At 43.4% G+C, this 26,165-nt stretch overlaps 1 protein-coding gene across 4 annotated transcripts in view; it reads right to left on the reverse strand.

The window, feature by feature from the left end:
* Window positions 1–1,288: 1,288 nt before the first annotated feature.
* The window catches only part of ARHGAP8 (Rho GTPase activating protein 8), a 778,529-nt gene continuing 753,652 nt past the window's right edge, over window positions 1,289–26,165 (reverse strand). For all 4 annotated transcript variants that reach the window (XM_069228274.1, XM_069228273.1, XM_069228270.1 and 1 more), the window contains one exon: window positions 1,289–2,908. In XM_069228274.1, coding sequence (XP_069084375.1) covers window positions 2,711–2,908 — 198 coding nt within the window. In that variant the 3' untranslated portion in view covers window positions 1,289–2,710. The remainder of the gene's footprint in view (window positions 2,909–26,165) is intronic.

Consider the following 26,165-nt stretch of genomic DNA (forward strand, 5'->3'; position numbering starts at 1 on the left):
TAAAATGATTTTACTACTCACGGGTCTTAAATGTTTTTTTGTCTTTACCATTTCAAAACGTGATTTCATAAAAATGCAAAATCTATACCAGATTAATTAGAAGAGAAGTGAAAGGAGGATGGCAAATAGTGAGAAAATTCGTAAAAGGAGATGGGATCACAGGGAGAATTCTTCCAATCCCATCACACAAGTGACGCAATATTATGAAAGGAAGATGTTATGTTTCTCTATTGACTACTTCATAAGTCAAATACATAGTTTGAAACTGTCACTTAAACAAGCTGTTTTTGTAATGTCAAATCAGCGCTGTGAATCAAGAACCAAGCATCACACTACTGAATACCACTTTAAAACAATGGTTGAGTTTTAAGATCTGTAGTTCAGAAGTACTAGACGAGTTTTTGTAATATCGGAGTCATAGCATCATACTAGCTCGGGATACGCTACAAAATGGCGGCATCTTTATCTTATACTCTGTTACGCCATCCGGTATTTTTAAACTCTTATTTATTAGCACTGCCCTTTTTTCAAACAAGCCAGATTGTTTTGCGAGACATCATAAAATAATAAATATAACAAGCACAAGAGTACAGACATTGTATTAACAATGCGACCTGTTGAAGAAAAAATTCGGCCTGGTCAGAACTCGCGGAATTCCACGGATTTACATAAACTCTGAGAATCCATGGAGTTTTGCGAACCACAGATTTTTAGCACCAGGAGCTTGTTGCGCGCTGTAAAATCATTGCGAACGGCACGTGCCAGAGGGAGCTGATTCTTTCTGGCGCTCAAGTAGATTTTTTACTTGAACAGCAGTATTCTGAATGTGAACGGGCACAAACTGCCGCGACCACCCACATTGAGAAATCTTGCTGGGAGGTGTTCTAGCACCCGAAAATCGAACTAGGGGACGCAAATTCTCTGTGGCGCTTGCCAACATGATGTTGGCGAGTCACAGGAGAAAAAACTCCACCATGCAGCACTTGGTGGAGCTTTGCTGGAAGTCAGCGCTCCAAGTGGGATGCAGACTTGGCAAAACTTCTCAAACTGTGCCGGTGGAGAGGAATTTTTAGCCCACCACTAGAAAAAATAAAGGGTTATATATACATTTGATCACATGTTCTCTGTGTTTGAGCTGAGAATGGCTTTCACAAACATGTCTCTATTTACTTGAGCACACACAGTACTCAAATCTAATGAGTTCAGTGGGAAGTGCCTTTCACCCACAACTAGGATCTAAATAGCTAAAGCTTTCTAGGACATATAATTCGTACAAAAAAGGTTGAATTAGATTTGAAGAGGTGCTTTAATTCAGTGATGGGCTACAAGCCCAAATTAAAAAAACATAATACATTTTGGTCCAAAAATATTCCTACACAGATTTTACATGCCCACCACCTGACAGATCATGCACAAATTACAGATTTTCCTCCAAAAAAGATGACGTTCTCCTCTCCTAAAAATATATTGCATTTACTTAATAAAATATGACACAGACATCAACACCTCCGTAACATATCACAGTATTGCATCTGTGGAGACTGAATGTAAAATTTATTTTGACTTACTTTAAATATAGCATACAATATCTGTACAAACCTTGCAAAACCTCACATCACATTTTCTCCTTCCGAACTTTGAGCCATGGAACATATTATCATCTACAATAGATTTGACAATCTGAATTTGACAGTTCTTCCATTTAGTTTGAAGGCTTAATCCTCATTCTTTTTTTTTTTAACCTCTGCCATGGGCATAGATCTTTTTAAACATTTTTTTTTTAAAACGCACATATATTCACATACACATAAAAGCTCATTAAGTCAGCCCTATTCATCCATTGGTCTCTTGTAGTGTCATTTACATTTTGCTTCAGCCCACCACAGCATACAGCATGGGGCAATGGATCAGCCCCCTTCATCTACCAGCTAGCATGAATAACGGTATTCTCCTGTGCACAGGGCAGGGATACCAAAAATAATCCAGTTCGGTGCAAAGGTCTCCTTTAATTTAATTTCTTTTCTGTACAACAAACCATTTTTTGTTTATTTAGTTTTGTGAGGCCCCTGCAGCTTCCCAGATACAGTTACCATGCCTTTGCTGCCGCTTGAAGTGTGGAGCATCCCACGGGCAATGTTAACACTGGCACCTTCATATGAACTGTGAAAAACATTCCCAGATTGCCATCCTTCTGTGGGCATACTTGCAGACGCATGAAAAGCCAAGGTTGACCATTTTTGCCTAAAGTACAACAAAACATATTCTTGCACAGTCATTGGGTACATCCTCACAGAAGTGAACGTTCATCAACCATCTTCAAATGCTTTTTAGCAAAACTTTACCATTCCAATATGGTCGATATATTGCTTATAAACCCATCAGCCGTTCTGGAATGGTAAATTTATAATAAAGTATAGCAAAGGGAACCAGCATTGTTAAATCCAGTAAACTCGTCAGCGTAAGCCAAACCTTTGGGCTTTGCAAACGCCTGTTCGATTTTGGCGCTTATCTGAATACGCATTGAGCTTCTAAGAAAACAACTCAATGAAGGGTACTTAAGAACATTGTCAAGGCTTGGGAACAGGAAGAATGACATAAGGAATCAAGCACAAAGTATTGATGATGTGATGCGTTTTTGCATCAGAGAGACGATTTTTAACCCGATAAATGCAAAATAGTTTTTCATTTATTGATTTTCTGGTTTTGCAGCTTACGGTAAAGTTTCTCCCGCTACTGATCTAGAGCTGAAGATGTTTTCATAGAACTCTATTAGCAGTTCTGCAAACATATTCACAGGAACCAGTGCACCCAGCCAAAGAATTCCTTCCGCTGGCCAGATCAGATTCAACCCAAAAACACAGCCCAGGTTGAAGGAGGTCATTTTGTTTGATAGGCTCTCTTGGTGCACCTGAAACATACCACAGAAAACATTTCAGTTATTAGAATCGAAAATATATTAACATTTAAAGAGAAAAACAGCTATGCGTTTTGGTTACATTATAAACATAGTGTTTGCTCTGTTCAATAAAAACAATTATTTAAGCAAATTATTGACTCCATTTTAGCTGCAGTTGTATCTGCGTGAGAGCTCAAACGGCTCATACACTTTAGTCTAATCAAAATTAGAACTGCAAAGGCAAACTCGTTTAAGTAGTTAAAATCCAAAATCCTGACGGGTGACATTTTGCGTCTGGGTCGACAAAGCAACTGTCAACTGGATGTAATGTTACCAATTCATTGAAACATACATAGAGTGGGGTTGCCTATCTCCTCATACCAATGGCTATTTAGTGTATCAATCTGCCTTTCAGAAAGGGCTTCCATTAGAACATAAGGGACTATTTTACATCTAAAAAGTACATTTAATAATCATGCTGCTTATCACTTTCATTTATTTATCGCCTATATATAGTCTATAAGAAACAAATCTCCTTTTGCTATTTTGTTCCCCACTACTGGCAAAGTCAATGAGGCACTGAGGATTTAATATAACAGCATGTGTGCATGCAGTCTATGTAAACAGACAGCAAATGTGAATGACAATATTTACATAAGTTGGAACAGTAAAGCCAGACATAGTGGCTTTGCCAATGCTTTCTTTATTATAGCTACCTGACAAACTTGGGGCCTGATTACAACCTTGGCGGATGGGATACTCCATCACAAATGTGATGGATATTCCGTCCACCATATTACAAGTTCCATTATATCTTATGGAACTTGTAAAACGGTGGGCAGAATGTCCGTCACGTTTGTGACAGAGTATCCCATCCGCCAAGGTCGTAATCAGGCCCATAGTGTTACCAATTCTTTAAACACTTGGCTGCATCGGGCCACCGGGAGCTGTCCGACGTCACAGTGCTCGTGTGCGTCAGATGGCTCTCAGCCATACACGCACATACCAACTGAAATGCCTAAAGTGCGGGCAGCAGAGGGATTTCATTTGGATATTTTCAGCCTTGGTTGCTGGAAAAGAGCTAAAAATATCCCCACCCTGTAATGATGATGGGCGCATTGTCCATGCAGACGTTGTTACAGGGTAAAATTGGCTCACTTGCTTTCATTGTCTTCCATGCTCAAGGGTGTATCTCAGCCCCCTGAGCACCGATTTCAATGGAATAGGTACTGTTGGAAAGGGGAGAATCTCCCCTTTCTAAAAGTACCTCTAGTGGATTCCTGGTTGGGGATCGCCTCAGGAGGGCAATCCCGAAGCAGAGATCCACTCTACTAGGCCAACAGGGAAGGGGGAGCAACCCCTTGCTTGGGCAAGGGCTTTTGCTCCCATTTTCATTTTTTTTTTTTTTTTACATAGAACAGTCTTAATGCCCTGCTGGGTGGCAGATGGGGGAAAAAGTCGAATAGAAACCAGAGACCTATTTTTATATTTGTGAAAGGGTGGGGGCTGCCCAGAATTGGCAAGACAAAGCCACCATTATTACCCCCAATTTGAAAGCCCACTAGACACCAGGGATATATACACATACATATATATGTTTTAATAAAAGAGGGGTCGGGCTGCCAAGACCCCACCCCCAAAAGTAGGCACAGTCTTTCCTCCCCCCCCCCGGAGGACAGTTAGGGGTTATTACCCCCCAATTTGCCCCAAGCCCACTAGGCACCTCTAAAAAATAAGCATAGTCTTTCTGCACCCAACCCGAGGGAGAAGGGGGCAGATTGGTGGTTATTATTACTCCCAATCTACCTCAGGAAAGAGGGGAGAAAGGCCACTAGGCGCCAGGAAATAAATAAATAAATATATATATATATATATATATATGTTGGACTTTTTGCCTTACGCAGGGTCATCCCAAGGCTTTTTGCCTCCTTCCTCCTGTTTTTTCTGACCTCTCGCTGTTGGCTCTAGGACTCTGAGCACTTTATCACTGCTGACCAGTGCTAAAGTGCAGGTGCTCTCCCATCTAAAGTTGGTATGATTGGCTTATACCCAATTGGCATATTTAATTTACCTATAAGTTCCTTGTACAGTGGTATCTCTATACCCAGGGCCTGTAAATTAAATACTACTAGTGGGCCTGCAGCGCTGCTTGCGCCACCCACTGAAGTAGACTTTTAAACCTGTCTCAGGCCTGCTAGCGCAGGGCCTGTGTGCGCAGTTTTCTGCCACAGGGACCTGGCATCTAAATTTACTTGCCAGGCCCAGAACTCCCCTTTTACTACATGTAAGTCACCCCTAAGGTACGCCCTAGGTAGCCCTATGGGCAGGGTGCCATGTATGTAGAAAGGCAGGACATGTGCCATATTGCATGGCCTGTCCTGGTAGTGACAAACAGCCTAACTTGGTGTCTCACTGCTGTGAGTGCTGTCTTCTCATAGGATTGCATTAGAAATGCCCTGCCTTATGTGTAAGGGGTATTGTCTGATTTATGAGGGGTAGCGTAGGCGTGTTTGGTATGGTTGTGATGGTGATAATAAATACTGCTTACTGGTGTGGGTGTATTTTTTATTACTATAACAGAAATGCCACTTCTAGAAAGTGCGCATTTATCTGTACTTATGACTCTGGTGTTTTGCAGCTTGACTCCAATCCACGTCTGGGCAGAGTGACAGTTGGGGCTTTGTGCATACTTTTCAGACAGCCTGTACACAGGGAGGGTGGAGGTGTCACAGAGGTGCATCTGCATACTGAATAGTCTTCCTGGGCTGAGAGAAGGGAGAGGCGGGGCACGCCTGCATTTGTAAAGACTGTGCCCTGGACTCACACAATATGGTCGTTAACCCCCCACTGATGTTTGGAGCCTGTGCTGAAAGGAGAGGGGGCACTCCCAGAACCAGTTGTAACTGGCTGGAACCTCCTCTCCCTACCATTGTAAAACACTGTAAGAACTGAGTACAGGGAAATTTTCCCCACAATTTGAACTCTCTTGGAACTTGAAACAGGACACAGAACGCTGATGAATGGACTCACCAGGAAACCACCTTGGACTGCTGCTGCTGTGCTCACCTGTGACCTGCCTGGTCACTAGGAGGAACTGCCACCATCTGCACCCCTTGTGCTGGCCTGTAGCTGGGCCCACCAGCCCTGTGCCCTTTTCTTGCTTTATTGTTCCCAGGGGCAGGGTGCTGTGGCCCCTGACCCCTGCCACGATCTCTACAGCTGGGTCTGCAGCGCTTGGGAACAGCGCTCTTTCTTGACCTACTGCAGAAAGATCACCGCTGCAGCCCGGGCTTTAACTTTGCCCTAGCGCTCTGAAAAGCGCTCCCCTGCTAACAAGTTCACCGCTGCAGCCGGGTTTTTGAATTATTTCGGAGCGCGAGGATCGCGCTCATCTCACTGACCCCAGGGCACACCAAAGTTGAGGAATCCGGAGCAAGCGTGCTCCTATCGGTGCCCCCGGGGTAGGGACCGCTCGTTAGAGCTCCCCCGGGGCACCGGAAGGCCCTGTCTTGGGCCGGAGTGAGAACAGAGCAGGAGGGAGAGGAGGACGCCTCTCCCTCGCCTGCTCAAGCCCCGGAGGGCTCTCTTGGAGCGTGCGGGCGGGGCGGCAGCCTCATCGGAGGCTCGCCCGCGCCACAGGATCTCTTTTGGGCCCCCCTCGTGGGCCAGTGGCACTGTTTGGGGGTCTCCCCCTTAGTAAGGGTCGGTGGAGGCCCGGGGAGACCCCAGGAGTTCGCGGGTCCCTGGAGGGGCCCGCTTTCAATTCCGAGGGGGTGCGTAGCGCCCCCTCCTCCCGTAAAGATTTCCCTGACTTGGGCCCCCCCTCGAGAGGGCCGGTGAAGGCTTAGGGGGCCCCCAGTTATCACGGTCCCCAGAGGGGCCCGTCCAAAGTACAGGGGAGGTGCGTGCCGCCCTCCTCTCCTCCAGGGATGCCAGAGGCCCCCGTTTTGCGCAGAGGAGCGCCGGGGGCCCCATTGTTCGTCTCTTAGGCACTGGAGGTGCCTTCATCAACTCAGGTACTGTTTGCAGGGACAATATACCTCAGAAGTTCTTCCTACAGACTTTAGTGGATTGATATATTGCCTACCTGTTTTTGATGTGTGATGATGTTTTTTTACATATATGGCAAATGTTCCTTTTATGGGCATGACTTGCTAATATGTTTCCCTAACTGGCCACATGTTTTCTAATGTTCCTACTATGGGCGTTTTATGATATTCTTATGACAAGTGTTCTAATGTGATAACGTGTTTCCTGACTACTGCTTATGTTGCAGAATACTGAGTAACCCGTGTGTTATGTGTGACTACTGCTAATTTGTAGAGTAACTAATGTGTAACGTTCTGACAACTGCTAAGGTAGCAGGATAGTACTGATATGTGATGTTTGGTCTGATAACTGCGTTGTGTACAATACAGTATATTTTCATATAATCTGGTGTTGTGTTTCCTTGGTGGTGGGGATATTGTGTCACATGTGTGTGTGTGTGTTGTGCAAACGCTTTACACATTGCCTCCGGGTTAAGCCTGACTGCTCGTGCCAAGCTACCAATGGGGTGAGCAGGGGTTATCTTGGACGTGTAACTCCCTTGCCCTGACTAGAGTGGGTAAATTCTGCCTGGTTGAGGTGCATACCCGAGCCAACCAGAAACCCCATTTTTAACAATCTGTATATATATATATATATATTATTTTTTTAATGGCATGGCCATTCCCCCACCCCAAATAAATGGGGACAGTTTTTCTGTCTCCCTGGTGGGGGGGGAGGGATGATGTTGTTTACCCCCGATCACCCCTCGGGAGGGCACAGCCCACTAGACGCCAGGGGGAAAAAAATAGAGGGGTGGGGCTTCCAACGACCATGGGCATGGTTATGCCCTCACCCAACTCAAGAGGGCAGCAGTCTTTCTGCCTACCCCTCCCCCCAGACGAGAGCATCTTATCCCAATGGCAATCAAGAGGACATTTTGACTCTTTTGGGTGTCAAGTTTACATTTGGGCCAAGATAGCTTGGCAAACTCCAAATATTGTCCATCTTGCAATGGTGAGCGGCTGCAATTTTTGGACTTGGCTACACTGCCACGTGGAAAAAAACTACCAGACTCTCCCACTTCTGAAACAAACACCTAGGAAAGTCCAGGGTGGTGTGCTTCACATGCACCCCAAACCATTCTTACCCACAATGCCCTACAAACCTCCAACTTTGCCTGAAATCATGGATTTTCCCTACATTTCTGTGAAGGAAATTTCCGGAATCCGCAGGAAATGACAAAATTCCTACCTCACAGCATTGCTCCATCTGTACTGATAAAAACTCTGCTCCACTTGTGTGGGTGCCCAAACAGAGTCAGCCTAAAAATGTATTAAAAAACCTGCCCTTTTGGACCAGCTTTGGTCCCCCCTCAATTTCTACATGTTTTTGGCTCTTCCCTGTCGCAGGCACTTCACCCACCTACTCAACTCAGATTCCAGTACTTTCCAGCACGGTAACGTGATGTAAATGAGTTTTTTAAACAAATTTTGAGGTTTTCTAGGGATTCTGGGCAACAGAACCTGGTGAGAGCCACACAAGTCACCCCCATCCTGGATTCCCCTGGGTATCTATTTTTTAAAAATGTAGAGATGTGCTAGGTTTCCCTAGGTGCCGGCTGACTAGGACCCAAAATCCACAGCTAGGCACATTGCAAAAAAAAGGGTCAATTTTCAGTGGAGAAATCTGATGTGTCACTATTGCATTTTGGGCTATTTCCAGTTGTCGGCATTCGGTCTACCCACACAAGTGAGGTACTATTTTTATCAAGAGACTTAAAGGAACACAGAATTGTAGAACAAGTGTTATTACCAACCAATTGTCTTTCTCTAAATTTGTGCCTTTCAAATATAAGACAGTGAGTAAGGAAGTAGCCATATTGAGAAATGCCCTCTAATTCACATGCTAGTATGGGTATCCCCAAATTCAGATATGTGCAAATTACCTGCTTCTAAACTCCATATCTGGTGCCCATTTCAGAAATACATAGGTTTCGTTGATACCTATGTTTCACTCTTTATAATTACTGTATGCCCGGTATGCAATGAAAAACCATTGCAAGGTGCAGCTTATTTATTGGCTCTGGGTACACAGAGTTCTGGGTGAAGCTGCAAGCCCTATATATCCCCGCAACTAGAAGGGTCCAGTGGACATAACAGTATATTGCTTTCGAGAATCTACCATAAGCAGAAGAAGTTAGAGATGAAAACAAACAGAAATGGCTGTTTTCTCAACTCAATTTCTATATAGTTTTATTTCAACTGTTACTTTCTATAGGAAAACCTTTAAGGATCTGCACAAATGATCCCCTGCTGAATATGGAAGTTTGTCTACTTTTTAGAAATGTACAGCCTTCCGGGATCCAACATTGGTTTCACATCCATTTCTACCACTAACTGAAAGAAGAATGAAAGCACACAAAATAATGCGAAAAATGGGCTATGTCCTAGTAAGGTGCCAAAACTGTGTTGAAAAATGTAGTTTTCTGATTCAAGTTCGCCTGTTCCTGATAGTTAGGAATATGGTGATTTTAACACTGCAAGCCCTTTGCTGATGCTATTTGCAAGGAAAAACACACACTTTCTTCTGCAGCACTTTTTCCCCCATTTTGCCCCAAAAATTCCAGCATTTGGCTGTATTTTGGCTAATTTCTCGGTCCCATCCAGAGGAACCTACAAACCAAGGGTACATTCAGAATCCCCAGTATGTTGGAAAAAAAAGATGGTGTGGATAGCTTCTGTGGACAAAAAATTATATGGGCCCCCAAACAGCCCAAAAAAGGCTTAGCACTGGGAAAAGCCGGGGGAGGTGGAGAAGCCTAGCAGTGAATGCGTTAAACAATGCATAGGGGAGCATCACTCTCTGAACTAACCCTACTGGCTATTTGGTGTGCATCACACTTGTGGCATATGAAATTCTTCAGTATTCTACAGAGAAAGCTATCCTTTTTCTATCACTGCCAAAGCCAATAGAACAATCTTCAAAACAACATTTGTAAATGTATGTGTTCACATGCACTGGCTTTCCAAATGCCTGTTTGTACTTAAATCGATGGCTACATATTTAGATTTCACAGATAAGTGCACAACAGTTACCATCTTAAAATAAGTTAACCACGACTTCCAATTAGATAGGAAATGTTACTTAAAAAATATATATATATTGGGTGGCGTGGATAAACTCCATATAAATGCATCTAGATATATGGCGCCAGAGTGTGTACAATGTGTACTCATTTTCAATGAGTTATTACAAGCAACAGTGACCTAACATCGCCTTCCATCCAACCGCTGCTGCCAGGTTTGAGAGCTATCCACTTTGCTGACTAGCTATGAGAAGAAGCTCTACCACATGAAATGCCCGAATGGCTCACATAGCCAGGGTTTACTGCTTCTCCCACAGACTTAGGAAGAGGCATTAAGGCTGGCACCGAAGAGCTATGCCTCTTCCGATCATTGGTCAGGGCAAAACTATACTTTCCACAAGGCCCTCAGAGATCCCTGGACTGCTGCATCTGCCAGCTGAACAAAATATCAAAATTGTGCAAGGCATTATTTGTGGTTTAATCTTCTGTTTTCAAGCCTTTAGCATTAATTCTGTGTTGTCCCCTCCTCCATCCTGCCTATACATTTCTATTAAATGACCAAAGATTGTGCGGATTAACTACCTATTATACATGGCATTCTCTAATCCCTATATAAAATTCAGTCACCAATTTCTTTGTAATCAGTGACTTGTGACACACCAAGTGGCCGATTATAAAAGAAAGACGTCAGAACTCAACTATTTTAGGGTTATTTCAGTCGAGGTTTGAAGTCATAATGCCTGCGGCCAGAGCTAGCAGGCGAGGTGAAAGGTGGGTTAGGTCACTGAGCATAAGTAAAGCATCTGTTTAAAGCAACAAATGAAATTTTGCTTTTCTTTCTTCTGCTCTATTTTGACAGCTGACAATGACAAGCAGAGAGAATGTGTTTAAAGCTAGAATCTTTCTGCATGTTTTTACACATTCGAGCTGCTACAACCTTTTTTAACTGACTTGTATTCAACTGTTTGTAATGAATAAAATTACTGACCTTCGGTAACGCCATAGCTGGTAGAGACTACCTAGCCGCAGATTCCTTCCCTTAGAATATTCCCCAGATGTCAGACTGGATTTGGAAACTGTTTTGTGAGCAGTTTCCCTGCGTGCCGTTAAGTGGCGTTGCTCGGAACTGCATGGCGTCATACATGCCGGAAGTGAAGTACACAGTGTCCATATAGGTACCATCCTAGAATACTGATGCCAGTTTCCTTTTGAGACTTTCCACACCAGAAGCATGGAGCCACGAAGAACATTGACCACTGGTGTGTGGAACTAGGGCCCCGAAAAGGGGGGCAGCACTGTACCAAAAAATCCATTTGCAGAGTGGGGAGGATGGGTGACCTGTAAGCAATATGCAGCTAGGCACAATCTCTACCAGATAAGGCGCTACCAAAAGTAAGTAACTTGTTCATCTAATAGAGACTTCTAGCCACAGATTCCTTACCTTAGAATAGATACTCAAGCAGAATCTCCTGGAGGAGGGTCTGCAAACCTGATTCAGACTAAAAATAAAGCAGGACTGAATGGGTAAAGTACCCTTCCCAGTGGACTTGATTGTCCAGGCAGTACTGCTTGTTGAACGTGTGCAAGGAAGCCCACTTTGCAGCCTGACAGATGTCTAGAACTGAAACTCCATATGCTAATGCAGTGGCTGCAGCTTTTGCTCTTGGGAAATGTGCACACAAGCCCTCTGGGGATTGCTTCTTGGCCAGTGCATTGCAGGTCTTAATGCAGAGCACAATCCATCGGGAGATCATTCGTTTCTACACGGCCTTCCCTTTCTTGGCTCTGACATACCCCACAAAAGATTCATTTTCCACCTGGAACTGTCATGTGTGGTCAAAGTAGAACAACAACGCTCTATTTGGATCGAGCAAGTGGAGTCTTTCCTCTTCCTCAGAGGGATGAGGGGGAGCGTAAAAGGTAGGCAGGATGATGGACTGGCCAACGTGGAATGGGGTGACCACCTTCGGCAAAAAAGATGCTCAAGTCCCAAGGACCAATCTGTCTGGATGAAGAGAAATGTAAAGAGGCTTAGATGACAGCATCTGCAGTCCAGTGACCATAAGGACAGATGTAATCGCCAGCAGAAATGCCGCCTTGATGGTGAGAAGCCTAAGAGGGCAGGAATGAAGTGGCTTAAAAGGAGCCCACATTAGAAAGGTAAGAACCAAACTGAGGTCCCTTAAAGGCATAGTAAAAGGAAATGGAGGAAACATGTTGTGAAGAACTTTAAGGAACCTATTTACAATAGGGAAATTGGAAAGGGAAGGCTAATCTGGGAGGCACAGAAAAGAGGAGGTAGCAGACAATCATTTAACATGTCAAATAGAGAGCCCTGCTGGGCTAGTGTAGGGATGAACAAAAGAACTTGGGGAAGATGGGAAAGAGGTACAGATAGATGATCAATCTTTTTGTCTATACACAATGCTTCAATATTGCTTTCTTCACTGACCAGCGTAAACCATCTTGGTGGAGGGACACCGAGCTGCCAAAATAACTTTACAGACTTCGGGCAGAAAGTCAAAAGTTGTCAACTGTCGAAGCTCAATCTCCATGCATGGAAGTGTTTTGTTGATAGGCTCAAGTGGCGAACTCCCACTTGCTGCTACTACAGAAGATCCTCACTAAGGGGCAGCCTGATTGAAGGACCAAAGTACATGCTCAACAGCTACAGATACCAGACTCTCCAAGTTCAGTTTAGAGCCACAAGGATGGCTTGGGCCCGGTCATTCCTGAACTTCTTGAGAACTCTGGGAGGAGTGGTTATGGCAGAAAGGCGTACAGCAGGCCAAAGCTCTAGTCGAGATGAAAAACGTCTTCAAGCAAGAGCCGCCATTGTCTCTCAATCGCGCAGAAGTATTGACATTGCACGTTCTCAGCAGTGGTGAACAGATCTAACCAAGGCTCTCCTCACTGCTGAAACAGAACTTGCACCACCTCCAGTTGGAGACCCTACTCGTGAACCTATAGGTTTCTTCAGCTGAGTATGTCTGCTCTGGGATTCAGAGAGCCTGCAAGGTGTTGAACCACCAGATAAATGCCCTGATGTTCCAGCCAGGACCAGAGGTGCAGTGCCTCTTGAGGGAGGGTCCATGACTCCACTCTGCCCTGCTTGTTGTAGCACCACATTTAGGTGGTGTTGTCCGTAAACACCTGTACAGGCCTTCGTTTGACAGAGGACAAAGTCTTTCAATGCCAGTCGGATTGTTAACAAGTTGATTTGGAGTCTAGTTTCTGCTGAAGGCCAGAGTACTCTGACCTTCGTCTCTCCCAGATGGCTGCCCCAGCCCAGGAGTGACACATCTGTCACTACAGTCAGTTATGGCTGGGGAAGGGAAAGGGGTCTGCTGATGACCCAATTGCAGTTTGTCATCCACCATTGCAAATCTTTTGCAGTTCCCCCCAAAATCTGGGTCATGTTGGAGAGATTCCCCTGATGCTGACCCCACTGGAACTTCAGGTCCCACTGCAGAGCCTGCATATGCCAGCGGGCATGTGTTACAAGCAGGATGCTATGAGGTCCACCAGCCTCAGAGTCAGTCTCAATGAAATCAAGAATAGCAGCAGAAACATCTGTATCACAGCCTGAATATCCTGGTCTCGCCACTCAGGAGGATTAGCCCAAAACTGCAGTGTCCAAAACAGCTCAGATGAAAGGAAGAGTCTGAGAAGGGGTCAGATATGACTTCAGCACGTTTACAGTGAACCCCAGTGAGTGCACGAGGTTCAGCGTAGTCTGGAGGTGGGAGATGACCACCTTGAGCAAGCATGCCTTCAACTACCAGTCCTTGAGACAGGGGAAGACTGGATCCCTTGGTCTCCGCAAATGAGCTACAACCACCACCATCACCTTGGTGAACACCCGAGGGGTGCTGATAAGGCCAAAAGGGAGCACAGCAAACTGAAAGTGATTGTGGCCCACTGTTAACTGCAGGTAACATCTGTGGGCAGGCAGGATGGAAATGTGGAAGAATGTGTCCTGCAAGTTTAAAGCTACCTTCCAATGCTACCATCCTGGTCCAGGGCAGACAGGCCTGAGTGTGAGCATTTTGAATTCCTAGTTTTTTTTAGGAAGAAACTGAAAGTGTGCAAGTCTAGAACAGGACAATGGACTCTGTTCTTTTTGGGCAGCAGAAAGTAGCATGAACAGCAACCACAACCTACTTCAGATGCCAGCACCCTCTCTGTGGCCCCCTTGGCCTAGATAGCCTACACTTCCTGGTGGAGTAATGAGATATGGTCCTCCGTCAGCTCGGTCCAAATAGGTCACATGGGTGAAGGGGTAGTCACAAAGGGGATGAAGTGGCTCCTTTGGACAAACTGGAGAACCCAGCGGTCGCATGAGATCAAGCTCCAGTGGTGGAAGGTGACAGCATATCCTGCCTTCCACTGGGTGCCCATGATCGTTGGAGGGCAAACTGAAGGGGCTTCGAGGCTGCGGCTTTCGGAGAGGGTGGAGATCTGGCCCTAACTCTGGCTACCTGACCCATAAGGACTGTGGGTGCCCCATCCTCGGCCACACAAGAACTGAGAAGTCTGCTGACTGTGGTGGTTGGGTTGGCTCTTCTCCGGATCTGTGCTAACTGGCGCAGAAAGATAAATGCTGACATCAGCATACTGGGGTGGCTCCTATAGAAGAACCCCACACGTTACTTCCGGTGTAGACGATGCCACACAGAGCCAAATGATGTAATCTAGAGCAGCATAGGAGTACTGTTCACGAAAAAGTCTCCTGCTCCAGTCTGATGCTTGAGGATTATTCTAAGGTAAAGAATCTGCGGCTACAGGTCAATATCAGTTATCTGTTTTGCAAAAAATATGTAACATGTTTTTAATATCTTTTATTTTGCACTAGAGGTTTTATTTTTATTCTTCATGTTGACAAACATGCTCACTCTGTCATATGAAAGAGCTAAGCACCAAGGTTGTAAGTAAGTGGTTTGTGGGAAATGTGACGGTGGGACCATGATTTAAATGGGATAAAGTACAACCTGGCATATCTGATAAGGATATTGCATGTTGCCTCAGAGTTCCATAGCCTCTAAATGGTTAGCTCCTCAGTGACTTGCAATATCCTTATAATGTACAACAGGGAGTCCTTTATCTCCTATATATTACAAATAAATGTACTGCAAAAGCATTATTTAAAATATGTCATTATTTTTTTATAACAAACATTTATTTCTACATACAGCACATATTTATTATAACCCCACGTGCAGACTTACTTGTCACCACATCCACAGGACAGTTCTAATATCAAGAACCACCATTATACTATCTAATGAACAACCAGCGCAGGTGGATGGGGTCTTTTCTAATCGGTAAAATCAGACTCATCACTCTGTAGCATGTTACAATAAAAGTAGGAAAACTACACTTGGAGTTTTAAATCTACATCTCTGTGTACTTTGTTATTACTATTTCAGATCTCTCAAGGAATCCACACGGAAAATCGCACGTTACATACAGATTCCTTGGACAATCACCCGATTTTTTTGTTGGAAACTCTGAACAGTGGAGATAGGTTCCCCAGTGCAAATTGACATTTAGTCTCCACTGGGAAAATATTTTCCTGTGGATGAGCCCCTTCCACTACACCTCTGCCAAAAATGGTGTGAAGTATTTCCTTTCCCACCCTGGAACAGATATTTACACCAGCACTTATATGACTCCTTCCAGACTGCAAAGGGGAATTATTGCATAATGTGTCTGTCCACTAACGTTCCTGTTTATGGGTATTCACAGCTTCCCAGGCTAACTATGCTTTAGAATTCTCCAGAAAATCCTCATATATATCAGAGTCCCAAGATTGCTGCTTGCACTTACTGGTTGAAGTGTTGGCAGCCAATCAGATCTCAGCATGAGATCTGTCGGATCCACATCCCTAGATAGCTATATTTCTTCTTCCTTTAATATCCCCAAAACTACGGAACGGATTTACACCGAATTACAAAGATATCTTTTCCTATGGAAACTAGAATCGATAGAGCTAAATATATATATATATATATATATATATATATATATATATATATATATATATTTAGGGGAGGTAGAGGGTAGGTAGCGGTAATACATCTATCCATCTAAGTGTATATCTGTCTAGATACAAATATATCTAAATACACACACATGCATGTGTGTGTATATATATATATGTGTGTGTGTGTATATATATATATATATATATATATATATATATATATATATATATATATATACAGAACAAAAAGGTTCCCATTTTACCCATACAAAACCAGAGAAATTCAGCAGTTATAGTTATACTCATACATATGTTAAGAAAACATAACTTGTGGCTTAAAGTTACTTAACGCAAAAAGAACATATGATGGACGGAATGCTGGACAATGTCAAACATTCACTCCTGTCTCAGATCTGGCCCTAAATCTAATGTTTTATTGTTCGCCACTGACATTCCAGTTTGGATCAAGCTAAATGCAAATCAGTCTTTACCCTGCTCCCCGGGAATGGTCCAGCCCGAACTGCCAGGCCAAGTACTCCCTGAACCAGGAATGAGCATCCTGGGACCAGTTTTGAGGTATAACCCCTCATCAGCTAGGCTAGCTTGAGTCCGGTGGCATAGCGAGCCACATGGCGCCCCTCTCCTTTAATTAAAAATAAGCCCATGGGAGATGGGGTCCCCAAGGCCATATAAGACTCATGGGGGGTGTCTCATTCAGTCCTCCTCCCCTAATAAAATAAAAAGCCCCTGAGAGATGGGGTACACGACTGAAGGCCCTGTGGGGTTAGCTGCCTTTAGGAGGTTTGGCCACAGGGCCTCCCCGTAGACCATGCACAGCGTGGATGGGCTGCATGTGGCATGGTTGGTTGCCAACCCCCTCCATGTACGACCGAAGGCTGTGCATAGTGGGGGGTGAATTGACATATGGTTATTAAATATTACTTTACGTTAAAAAATATCCTGTAAATTTACTGAAAAAAAACAAAGGTCAAAGAAACATCATCATTAGGGGATATGTTCAGTAAAAAGTACCATATTAAACTCTAAGAACCACTGAAATTCACCAATTATAGTAATCTCAAGTAACTATAACTTGTGCAATAAGGTAACTATAATTTGCACCCTCACCATGCACTCCTAATTACCCCACATATTACATCACTCACGACATCTTCTATGACATCATTGATAGTATCACTGCAACATTCTCAGTAAAATTATTGAGGAGAGAACTGTGCCTGGTGGGCGTACGGTATGTTCACCATAATTATGCCTAAGTAAATGCTATCAGAATTTACTTGGACATAATCATGTCGAGCAACATAAAATATTATATATGAACAAAGAAAAAAAACATAATTATACCACAATCTTTTTTAACATATAAAAACATGCTCTCGAAGTGTTTTAAAAAAAAAAAAAACATGGACCGAGCCTGACTGATGCACAAATGGGTAAAACCAACTGATCTTTTCAATCGTTTACATACCTATTGATATATATATATATATTTACATACACACATGCATACATATGGCATTTATAAGGAGCAACTGCGTGCCAATTGGACCCTATGGTCTTCATGTGCTAAATCATGATAACGGACAGTCATATCACATTAATGCACCACTATAGTGCCCTCAAATTTGATTTCATTAAGTGACGTGTTAACAAACTAATTGCAGGTGGGCGAAGTACTAAACCCAGCAAAATCAGATAGGCAAATATGGGAGACAGGGTGGAGGATTATGAGAAAAATTAAGTAATTTCGCTCTGGCACCATCATGGCTAACTAGCTAAGCTCTGAGAGTCACGCCAACAGTTCCACAATAGGTGTGCCATCATAGGAAAAGCAGAATGGAGGCCCCCTGCAAATGGGCTCAGCATCTCCCCCAATGTGTGGTCCAGGTTGGGGACACAAAAACATTAAGAGCCTCGTCAAATCTTTGTCTGACCTGAGAATGCTGGTGTTGTTAGACATGCAGGTCTTCATTTATAACACAGAAAATAAACCTTCAAGTTCGAGAGTAAAAAGAAAGGAAACATGAGTGCATATGCGACCCAGGGCTGACTTGGGGCAACCAGAGAGCTAAGGCAAAGGAAACTGGCTCATTTTTTTTTTGTTTGAATCGGTTTATTAGCATTTTCTAGTTATATAACCGTCATCACAATAGTCAACAAGAATTGTCTATACATGGCAAGCGTATAGGGAACCGCATGCATAATGTATGATGCATTCCACCTTCTTAAAAACATTACAGCGACGTGTGCTATAATCACTGACAAATTGCCCAAATAGTTCACATACATACATATCAATTGTCTAGCTTAGACATTAGTAGGGCATCCCTTGCGCTAACATACAAGAGGGCGCACCTCCCAGTTAAAGCAAACTGGCCTATTATACGGCATAAAATACGCCACCCTTGGAGGTCTGGTGGCCTTGTAGCTCCATCAGGTTTTACAACTCCTCGTGACTGTTGGGGGTACTTTTCCCCTTATATAAATTGATAACCATATGGTTCTTTACAGGTGGCTAGTTCTGAACTCACAAGTACCATCCCTGTTGCACTGCTGGAGTATAGTTCGGAAAGCTGAAATTGGCTAATTGTCACATATTGAAACGGACATCTAACGTTGAGCTGCACCTAAATGTTGCCTTTAATTGTCTATCATGACAAGCAGTCTGTTAGTGTACCTCTTTTCTTTTTTTTAATAACACTGACACCAATTATATTTAGATATCATGCATGACTAGGAGCATGAAATCAAAAACTCAAGGTGACCATGTTGTGACCCTGTTTTAACTTCCCGTCTTTCAGAGTCATTTATCATAGTTTGAATACACGTTATCACAATAGTCAATTGTTATAACCCTTTGGGTGTTTTGATTTTGTGATTGCTCCTGGGTCTGTTTTAACCTAGCGCTACATGAGAAAGTACGCGCTCCAGTATATGGTACTGCATGGAACGTCTTTTATTCAATTAAAATATTTATTAGACTCGAACTCCATATAAACCAGGTGACAGCATAATATATCATGCATTACAAAATACAACGACGGGCAAATTTCATAAATCTTTTTTTTTTAAAAGCTGCCAGGGCACTTCTGGCATCAGCAGGTACAGAGGATTGCTAAAGGAAATTACAAGTTTAATATCACAGCATGCAATTTGTAGAAAACATCCTTAATGTTTTTTTTTTTTTAATCTCACACACAGTGGGAGGGGCTTGAAGTCAGTCAGGAGTTGAACTGCTCCTCTCGGAAACAAAACTGATGCTAAGAAGTGTGGATTTAAAAAGAGGTATTCATTTCCAAATTAGCAGGCAAATCCACATACTGCAACGTATCTTTTTGCCTCATATAGCTTATGGTTTAATTTCCTTCTATCTCATTTTCAGTAACATACAGTGTAGATTTTGGCAGGATAGAACATTTAAGTTCTCAACAGGCTGTACCTCTGGTTATTAATGAATTTCAGAGCGAGCTTCTAACAATATATTTTAAATGTGCATAGGAGCATTTTAATTAATAAATCACTTGGATTCCTCTTTTATTCAAAGTCAGACCACAATTCCTTTGAGTTCACTTCATAATTTGAAAATGCTTTAGTTAGGCCCTAATAATTCTAATCGCGGAGCAAACCCTTGCTTGTAGAGGGACGAAATGACAAGTGGTGCCGGCTGTATCAGAACCAGTAATTACTAGGTGCCATAACGTTTCCGTTGCTTACTACATTTCTGCAGGTCGCAGCACAGCGAGAGAGAGAGTTAAATGCCCTTTAACTACCGGCATATGTAGATTTTCGTCACTTAAGCACTAAATATCTGTATGTTATTCCTCTTATTGGGAAACATCTCAAGTGCTTTTCATCGCACTTAAATTCCGTCCCCTTCAATGTCAGATTTCACCCGACGCACCAAAATGAAAAAATCCTAATTTATGGAAACACAAACCAGTACTGGTGGATTCTGGATCACTGGAAGGTGAACAAAAAAATGGGTCCCTGCTCTCTTGTCTCGAACATTAAGGCAACACAGAAGTTGTCCTAGCCCTAGGGCCTCAATCATGGTATGGGGTAAGAAAGTGATGACTTTAACGTCCATAAATTAATTTATTAAATAGCGTGTGGATTTGTAAATAACGCCATTAAACCCAGACTACAGCATGTCTTGTAAGGACGGATTATACGACGTTCTGAAGAAAAAAAAATCACTTTTCCAATAGTATTTTTTAATTGCATTTAATGTTCTTAAGAAATGTATCAGTCTTTCACCAGATGGTTTTATTTCACATTTGTTTCTGACCAATCGCCTTCAAATTTATTTCTAGAAAAGGTACGGTCTCTTTAAAGGGCTTGAGACAGACTTAAAATACTTGAAAGTACTTAGTAAAAGAAGCACTGGCATTGTTAATATGCCTGGCCTTAATGAAAAATACATCTAAATAATAGTTTTCAAAAACTTTGTTTCCATGTACTGCATGTACAAATGTTGTTTATCACAATAAAGCCTGCCAATGCTCGAAAAAGTAGCAAAAAAGGATTACTTCTCTGTATATAGAAGGTGAATAAATTAATCTTATACTCAGCATGATTATCAAAGGTACCTCTGGGATGTAAAATAGCCCCTTGTCCATTCCAGTGGGAATAGTTATTTGATAGCAGATTGATACCTCAAATGCCTTCAGTATACGGTGAAAGAGTACACTCTCTGGGTGGATCCCAAAAACACTCAATGTAGATTTTAGAGGATTGGCAAGAATACTTTGTGGAGACAGCTGCACAGTCAAGCCAGCCCTAAAAGGGTAAATCTTGAGACCTACATGTAGGCACTAAATGGCCTGATTAAGTAGAAACAATATTCAATGCATGGCTCTGTTGGTTCCTATTTGCTCTCGGTCTGTTTTTGAGAGGAGCAATCATTTAATCAACTAAATGCATATTTGAAAAATAATTTAGGGCATTCAGGCCATTCTTCCTGCTTTGGGTGGCCTGGAAGTATCCAAACTGTCATATTTAAAGAAGTATGATGTTTAACAGGGAGTGTTTATACTGGCATGAGGCAGTGAAGATAGTTCCAAGCTGCAGTGTTTTCCTGAGCAAAACCTTTCTTTGGTCCTAGCACTTTCCTTGTTACAAATTAAGCACAGGTGTGGCAGCTGCATAGGTCTGGCCTGCATCAAAACAAAATCACTCTTCCCCTCCCCTGCCTCTTGGGGGGGGGGGAGCTTTTTCATCCACTGCGCAACAACACTCTCCAGTACAATTCAGTTCAGTAGGCCTTGATCCAACCATGTTATTGGTTCCACTTGGGGGGTGGGTTCTAATATGATTTTTTGGAAAGGTATGGAGGCCTAGAGATGAAAATATGTGATAGCAAGTCAGAACTTTGTCTTCTGTGAGTTACCACTCCACTCTCAAGATACCTCGATGTAAATGTATTCATCATTGTGAATATAATTATAAATACAGTACATGTTTTTATATAAATTAATATTAATCATAATTATGATTATATTAAGTACACCAAATAAAATGTATACATTTTTTTAATTAATTTCTTTTTCCAGAGCTGGTGGTGAATGACGTTGCAGCATTATGAAGAAAACTGAAACAAGCACATCCTGTCCCTCTGATCCCTAGTGTATAATTCATTTATGGACAAATGTCCAACATGGAGTTACGCCGACAAGCTTGCAGGACTACTCATCATAGAAAACTTTGTTAGAGGCAGCTCAAGAAAGGAATCACATTCCACTGTTAGACATCGTGAGAAATGTGGAAAGCAACACGGTTCCCCAAGTATTTTACCACAGGAAGTGCAGGAGTCTGTTTATTATGAAGAGAGATTTACAGACTATTAAGTGAAAAGCTGAAGCAAGTGTCAGTGATGATGCTGGAATGAGTGAGTACATGAGTAAACGCTTGTTAGAAATTGGGTCTTTAGTTGGCAGTCAGGTTACCCCCTGTCCAAGCAAGGACCCTCACTCTAGTCAGGGTAAAAGAGAATCACCATCAGCTAACCCCTGCTCACCCCCTTGGTAGCTTGGCACGAGCAGGCAGGCTTAACTTCAGAGTGCTAGGTCTAAAGTATTGTGCCAACATACACAGTAACTTAATGAAAACACTAGAAAATGACAACACAGGTTTATAGAGAGTTTATAGACAATAGAGAATATTTATCGAAATAAAACAAGACCAAAACAACAAAAATCCACAATACACAAGTCATCAATTAAAAAACAAAGAGTCTTCTTGTAATTTTAAACACAACGCTAACACTGTTAGCGTGGAAATGTACCTGGGTGCGTCAAAAATAAACCCGCACAGGCAAGTGTGTGTCAAAAAGGGCTTGTGATGCATCGATATCACTCACGAGCGAGACAGTGCGTCGTTTCTCCTTCAGTCGAGTCAGCGTGCGTCATTTCTGCTCTCTGCAGGAGAACGATGCGTTGATTCAAACTGCACTCTTGGGTCCGGGCAGGCCTTGCATCTTTTTTACAAGCCCAGCGATGTTTGCATCGGAAACCCTGCTGCACAATGATCCGAAAACCATGCAGCGCAGGTTGCGATCTCACCAGCCTCAGTCAGCGATTCTGCGCATTGTTTCTCCAGCTGCGTGTGTCCATCTCTCAGTCGCGCTGCAGGCGAGCGTCGATTTTCAGCCGGGCGCACATCGATTTTTCAGCTGCATCTCGGCGGTGCAACGATCTTTTCCCCGCTAGGCGGTCTGTGCATGGATTTCTCACTCTTGTTCTGCCAGCTTCTCCTTTCAGGGTCCCAGGAACTGGATGGGCACCACTTGGCAGAGTAGGAGGCTCAGCAGAGGCTCCAGGTGCTGGCAGAAAGAAATCTTTGCTGTCCCTGAGACTTCAAACACCAGGAGGCAAGTTCTAAATCAACCCCTTGGAGAGTTCTTCACAAGAAGGAAGGCAACACAAAGTCCAGTCTTTGTCCTCTAGCACAGGCAGAAGCAGCAACTTCAGGATAGCTCCACAAAGCACAGTCACAGGCAGGGCAGCTCTTCTTCCTCAGCTCATCTCCAGGCAGAGGTTCCTCTTGGTTTCCAGAAGTGATCTAAAGTCTGTGGTTTTGGGTGCCCTTCTTATACCCATTTTGCCCTTTGAAGTAGGCTTACGTCAAAGTAAAGTCTCTCTTGTTTGTGAAATCCTGCCTTGCCCAGGCCAGGCCCCAGACACACACCAGGGAGTTGGAGACTGCATTGTGTGAGGGCAGGCACAGCCCTTTCAGGTGTGAGTGACCACTCCTCCCCTCCATCCTAGCATAGATGGCTCATCAGGAAATGCAGACTACACCCCAGCTCCCTTTGTGCACTGTCTGGAGAGAGGTGCAAACAGCCCAACTGTCAAACTGACCCAGGCAGGGAATCCACAAAAAGGCAGAGTCACTGAAATGGTTTAAGCAAGAAAATGCCCACTTTCTAAAAGTGGCATTTTCAAACACACAATCTTAAAATCACTTTTATTAAAAGATGTATTTTTGAATTTTGAACTCCGAGACCCCAAACTCCACATGTCTATCCGCTCCCAAAAGGAATCTACACTTTCATCATATTTAAAGGTAGCCCCCATATTAACCTATGAGAGGGACATGCCTTGTAACAGTGAAAAACAAATTTAGCAATATTTTACTGTCAGGGCATATAAAACACATTACTATGGGGGTCATTCCGACCCCGGCGGACGGAGACCGCCAAAAGACCGCACCGCGGTCAAATGACCGCGGCGGTCATTCTGACTTTCCCGCTGGGCCGGCGGGCGACCGCCAAAAGGCCGCCTGCCGGCCCAGCGGGAAAGACCCAGCAACGATGAAGCCGGCTCCGAATGGAGCCGGCGGAGTTGCTGGGGTGCGACGGGTGCAGTGGCACCCGTCGCGATTTTCAGTGTCTGCAAAGCAGACACTGAAAATCATTATGGGGTCCTGTTAGGGGGCCCATGCCAGTGGCATGGGCAGTGCAGGGGCCCCCAGGGGCCCCACGACACCCGTTCCCGCCATCCGGTTCCTGGCGGTAACAACCGCCAGGAACAGGGTTGCGGGAAGGGGGTCGGAATCCCCATGGCGGCGCTGCGTGCAGCGCCGCCATGGAGGATTCCCTGGGCCAGGGGAAAACCGGCGGGAAACGTTGATAAAGATTCATTTACAGTGCCTGATCACCATAAATGATTCCCATTAGGACTTCTAACTGGAGATCCAGAAAACACAAAGCCCTCCAAAAGGGTTGCCTTGCTTATGCAAACGTTCAGTCAGGACATTATATATGCAGTCACGAATGGCCAGCAGAAACCCCTATGCAACTGTTGCTCTCATACGCTGTAAAAACACTGATAGGCAATGATGAAATCATTCACACTCTAAACAGACTTTGCCATGGGATTTCATACTCACAGCCAGAAGAAAACGATACTGCCTTGTGTCTTCAAAACTTCCTGTTACATTAAATGTGCAAATTGTTCTTCCAGCCTACATTCTGCCTCATGTCTTTACTAACTTAGGATAGGATATCATTGATAGCCTGGAAACGAGTCTTACTGGTAAGGGGACAACTCATTCAGTCAACGGTGTAGCTGTGCAGCCCAAGTTGTTTGGACCACAATCTTTTGAAGCTCCTCTCCCCAGCATTGAGAAACAAAAGAAAAGAACATTGAACACTACAAATACTGAAGAATTGTTCATGAATGTTTCTGGTGAACAGGTTGGGCCTCAGCCACTGATGACAAGTACCAAAGTCATGCCGGAATGTGTTGCCCAATTGAAGCTTGTACAAAATAAGAACATATTCTGGGTTGTTACAAGACAAGAAGTGCACCTCGCACAGATAACACTAAGTTGGGCAGGATTTAACATCAATTCTAGAGACCTAGCTCATGTATCACAGGATTCCATTGGCTACTTGCCCACCATTAATGCCCCTGCAACTGAGTTGACAACTATTTCTGAAAATTTGAAATAGTCAGAAATAAGGGAATCCTGCATTTGGCGAAAATTGTAGTGGTCATGGATCAAGCTCTCTATGCAAAAGCCACTGAGATCGTGTGGAAGCATTAAGCAATGTACAACAGAATCATTCTTCGAATGGGCACCTTTCACACCATTTGCAAAGTCATGTCCATTCTTGGAAAATGTTGTCAAGACGCTGGCCTGCACGACCTTTGCATTGAAGCAGAAATTGTGGCAGAAGGATCAATATCATCAGTACTAGAAGGTTGTATGTACAATTGTGTAGTTTGAGTACACAAGTGCATGTATAAAGCTATGTTGAGACTGGCTTGGTTGGAATTTATCTCCTGGGTGGAGAAGAACATTCAGGTAGTCAACTCCTTCATTGAGGATGTTAAGGACTTTGCAAAAGACCTGTGGCAACAGAGATTAGACAACCTCTTGCAGAATGCTGCCTTTGCCAAAGTAAAACAGCTTTTTGATGTATTCCTGGAGCAGCTTCGTCATGACAATGGAGATCTCTCTGCATTTGGATGTTGTATGTGGATATTGTTGAAAATGTTTTGCTGCACCTGCTGCGTGTTGCTCGAGAAGAAAACTGGCATCTGCATTTTACCGCCATATGCTCTATGATTCCATGGTGTTTTGCGTATGACAGTATGAACTACACTAGACATCTTCCTGTATAGTATGCCAAAATTACATTACTTGCAGTGAAACATCCAGAGATACACCACAACTTCAAAACGGATGCTTTTAAATTCAACTGTCAGATGTTAATTCATTTGGACAAATTTGTTGATCAAGCAATAGAGGTAACAGTCAACAAAGACACACAGACTCATGGTGGCACGACTAGGTTCAACCTCAAGGTGGGTGCTGTAAAAAGATATTATAGGACGGCTGAACACAGAAGTGCCTTTTTGGGTCTGATAAGGGAAATGGTTTGTAGCAACAGATCAGATCTTACTCACGCAGACCTACACAAGTCACAAACTGAAAAGGACAAATATACTGTTATGAGAGCTGTTCGTTTGGTTCAAAGCTAGATAAACCCTTTTGTTGAGCAAAATGATCTCATTAGTCTCTCCAAGCCAAAAAAAGCAATTCAAGACGAAGTATCCGACATAATAAAGGTGCATGAAATAAGTGAATAGTGCTATACAGACTTCAAAGTTCAGCGACTTGAGAATAATCGACTTATTAAG

The sequence above is a fragment of the Pleurodeles waltl genome, chromosome 4_1 (assembly GCF_031143425.1).
Source record: "Pleurodeles waltl isolate 20211129_DDA chromosome 4_1, aPleWal1.hap1.20221129, whole genome shotgun sequence".
In the NCBI taxonomy this organism is placed as follows: domain Eukaryota; kingdom Metazoa; phylum Chordata; class Amphibia; order Caudata; family Salamandridae; genus Pleurodeles; species Pleurodeles waltl.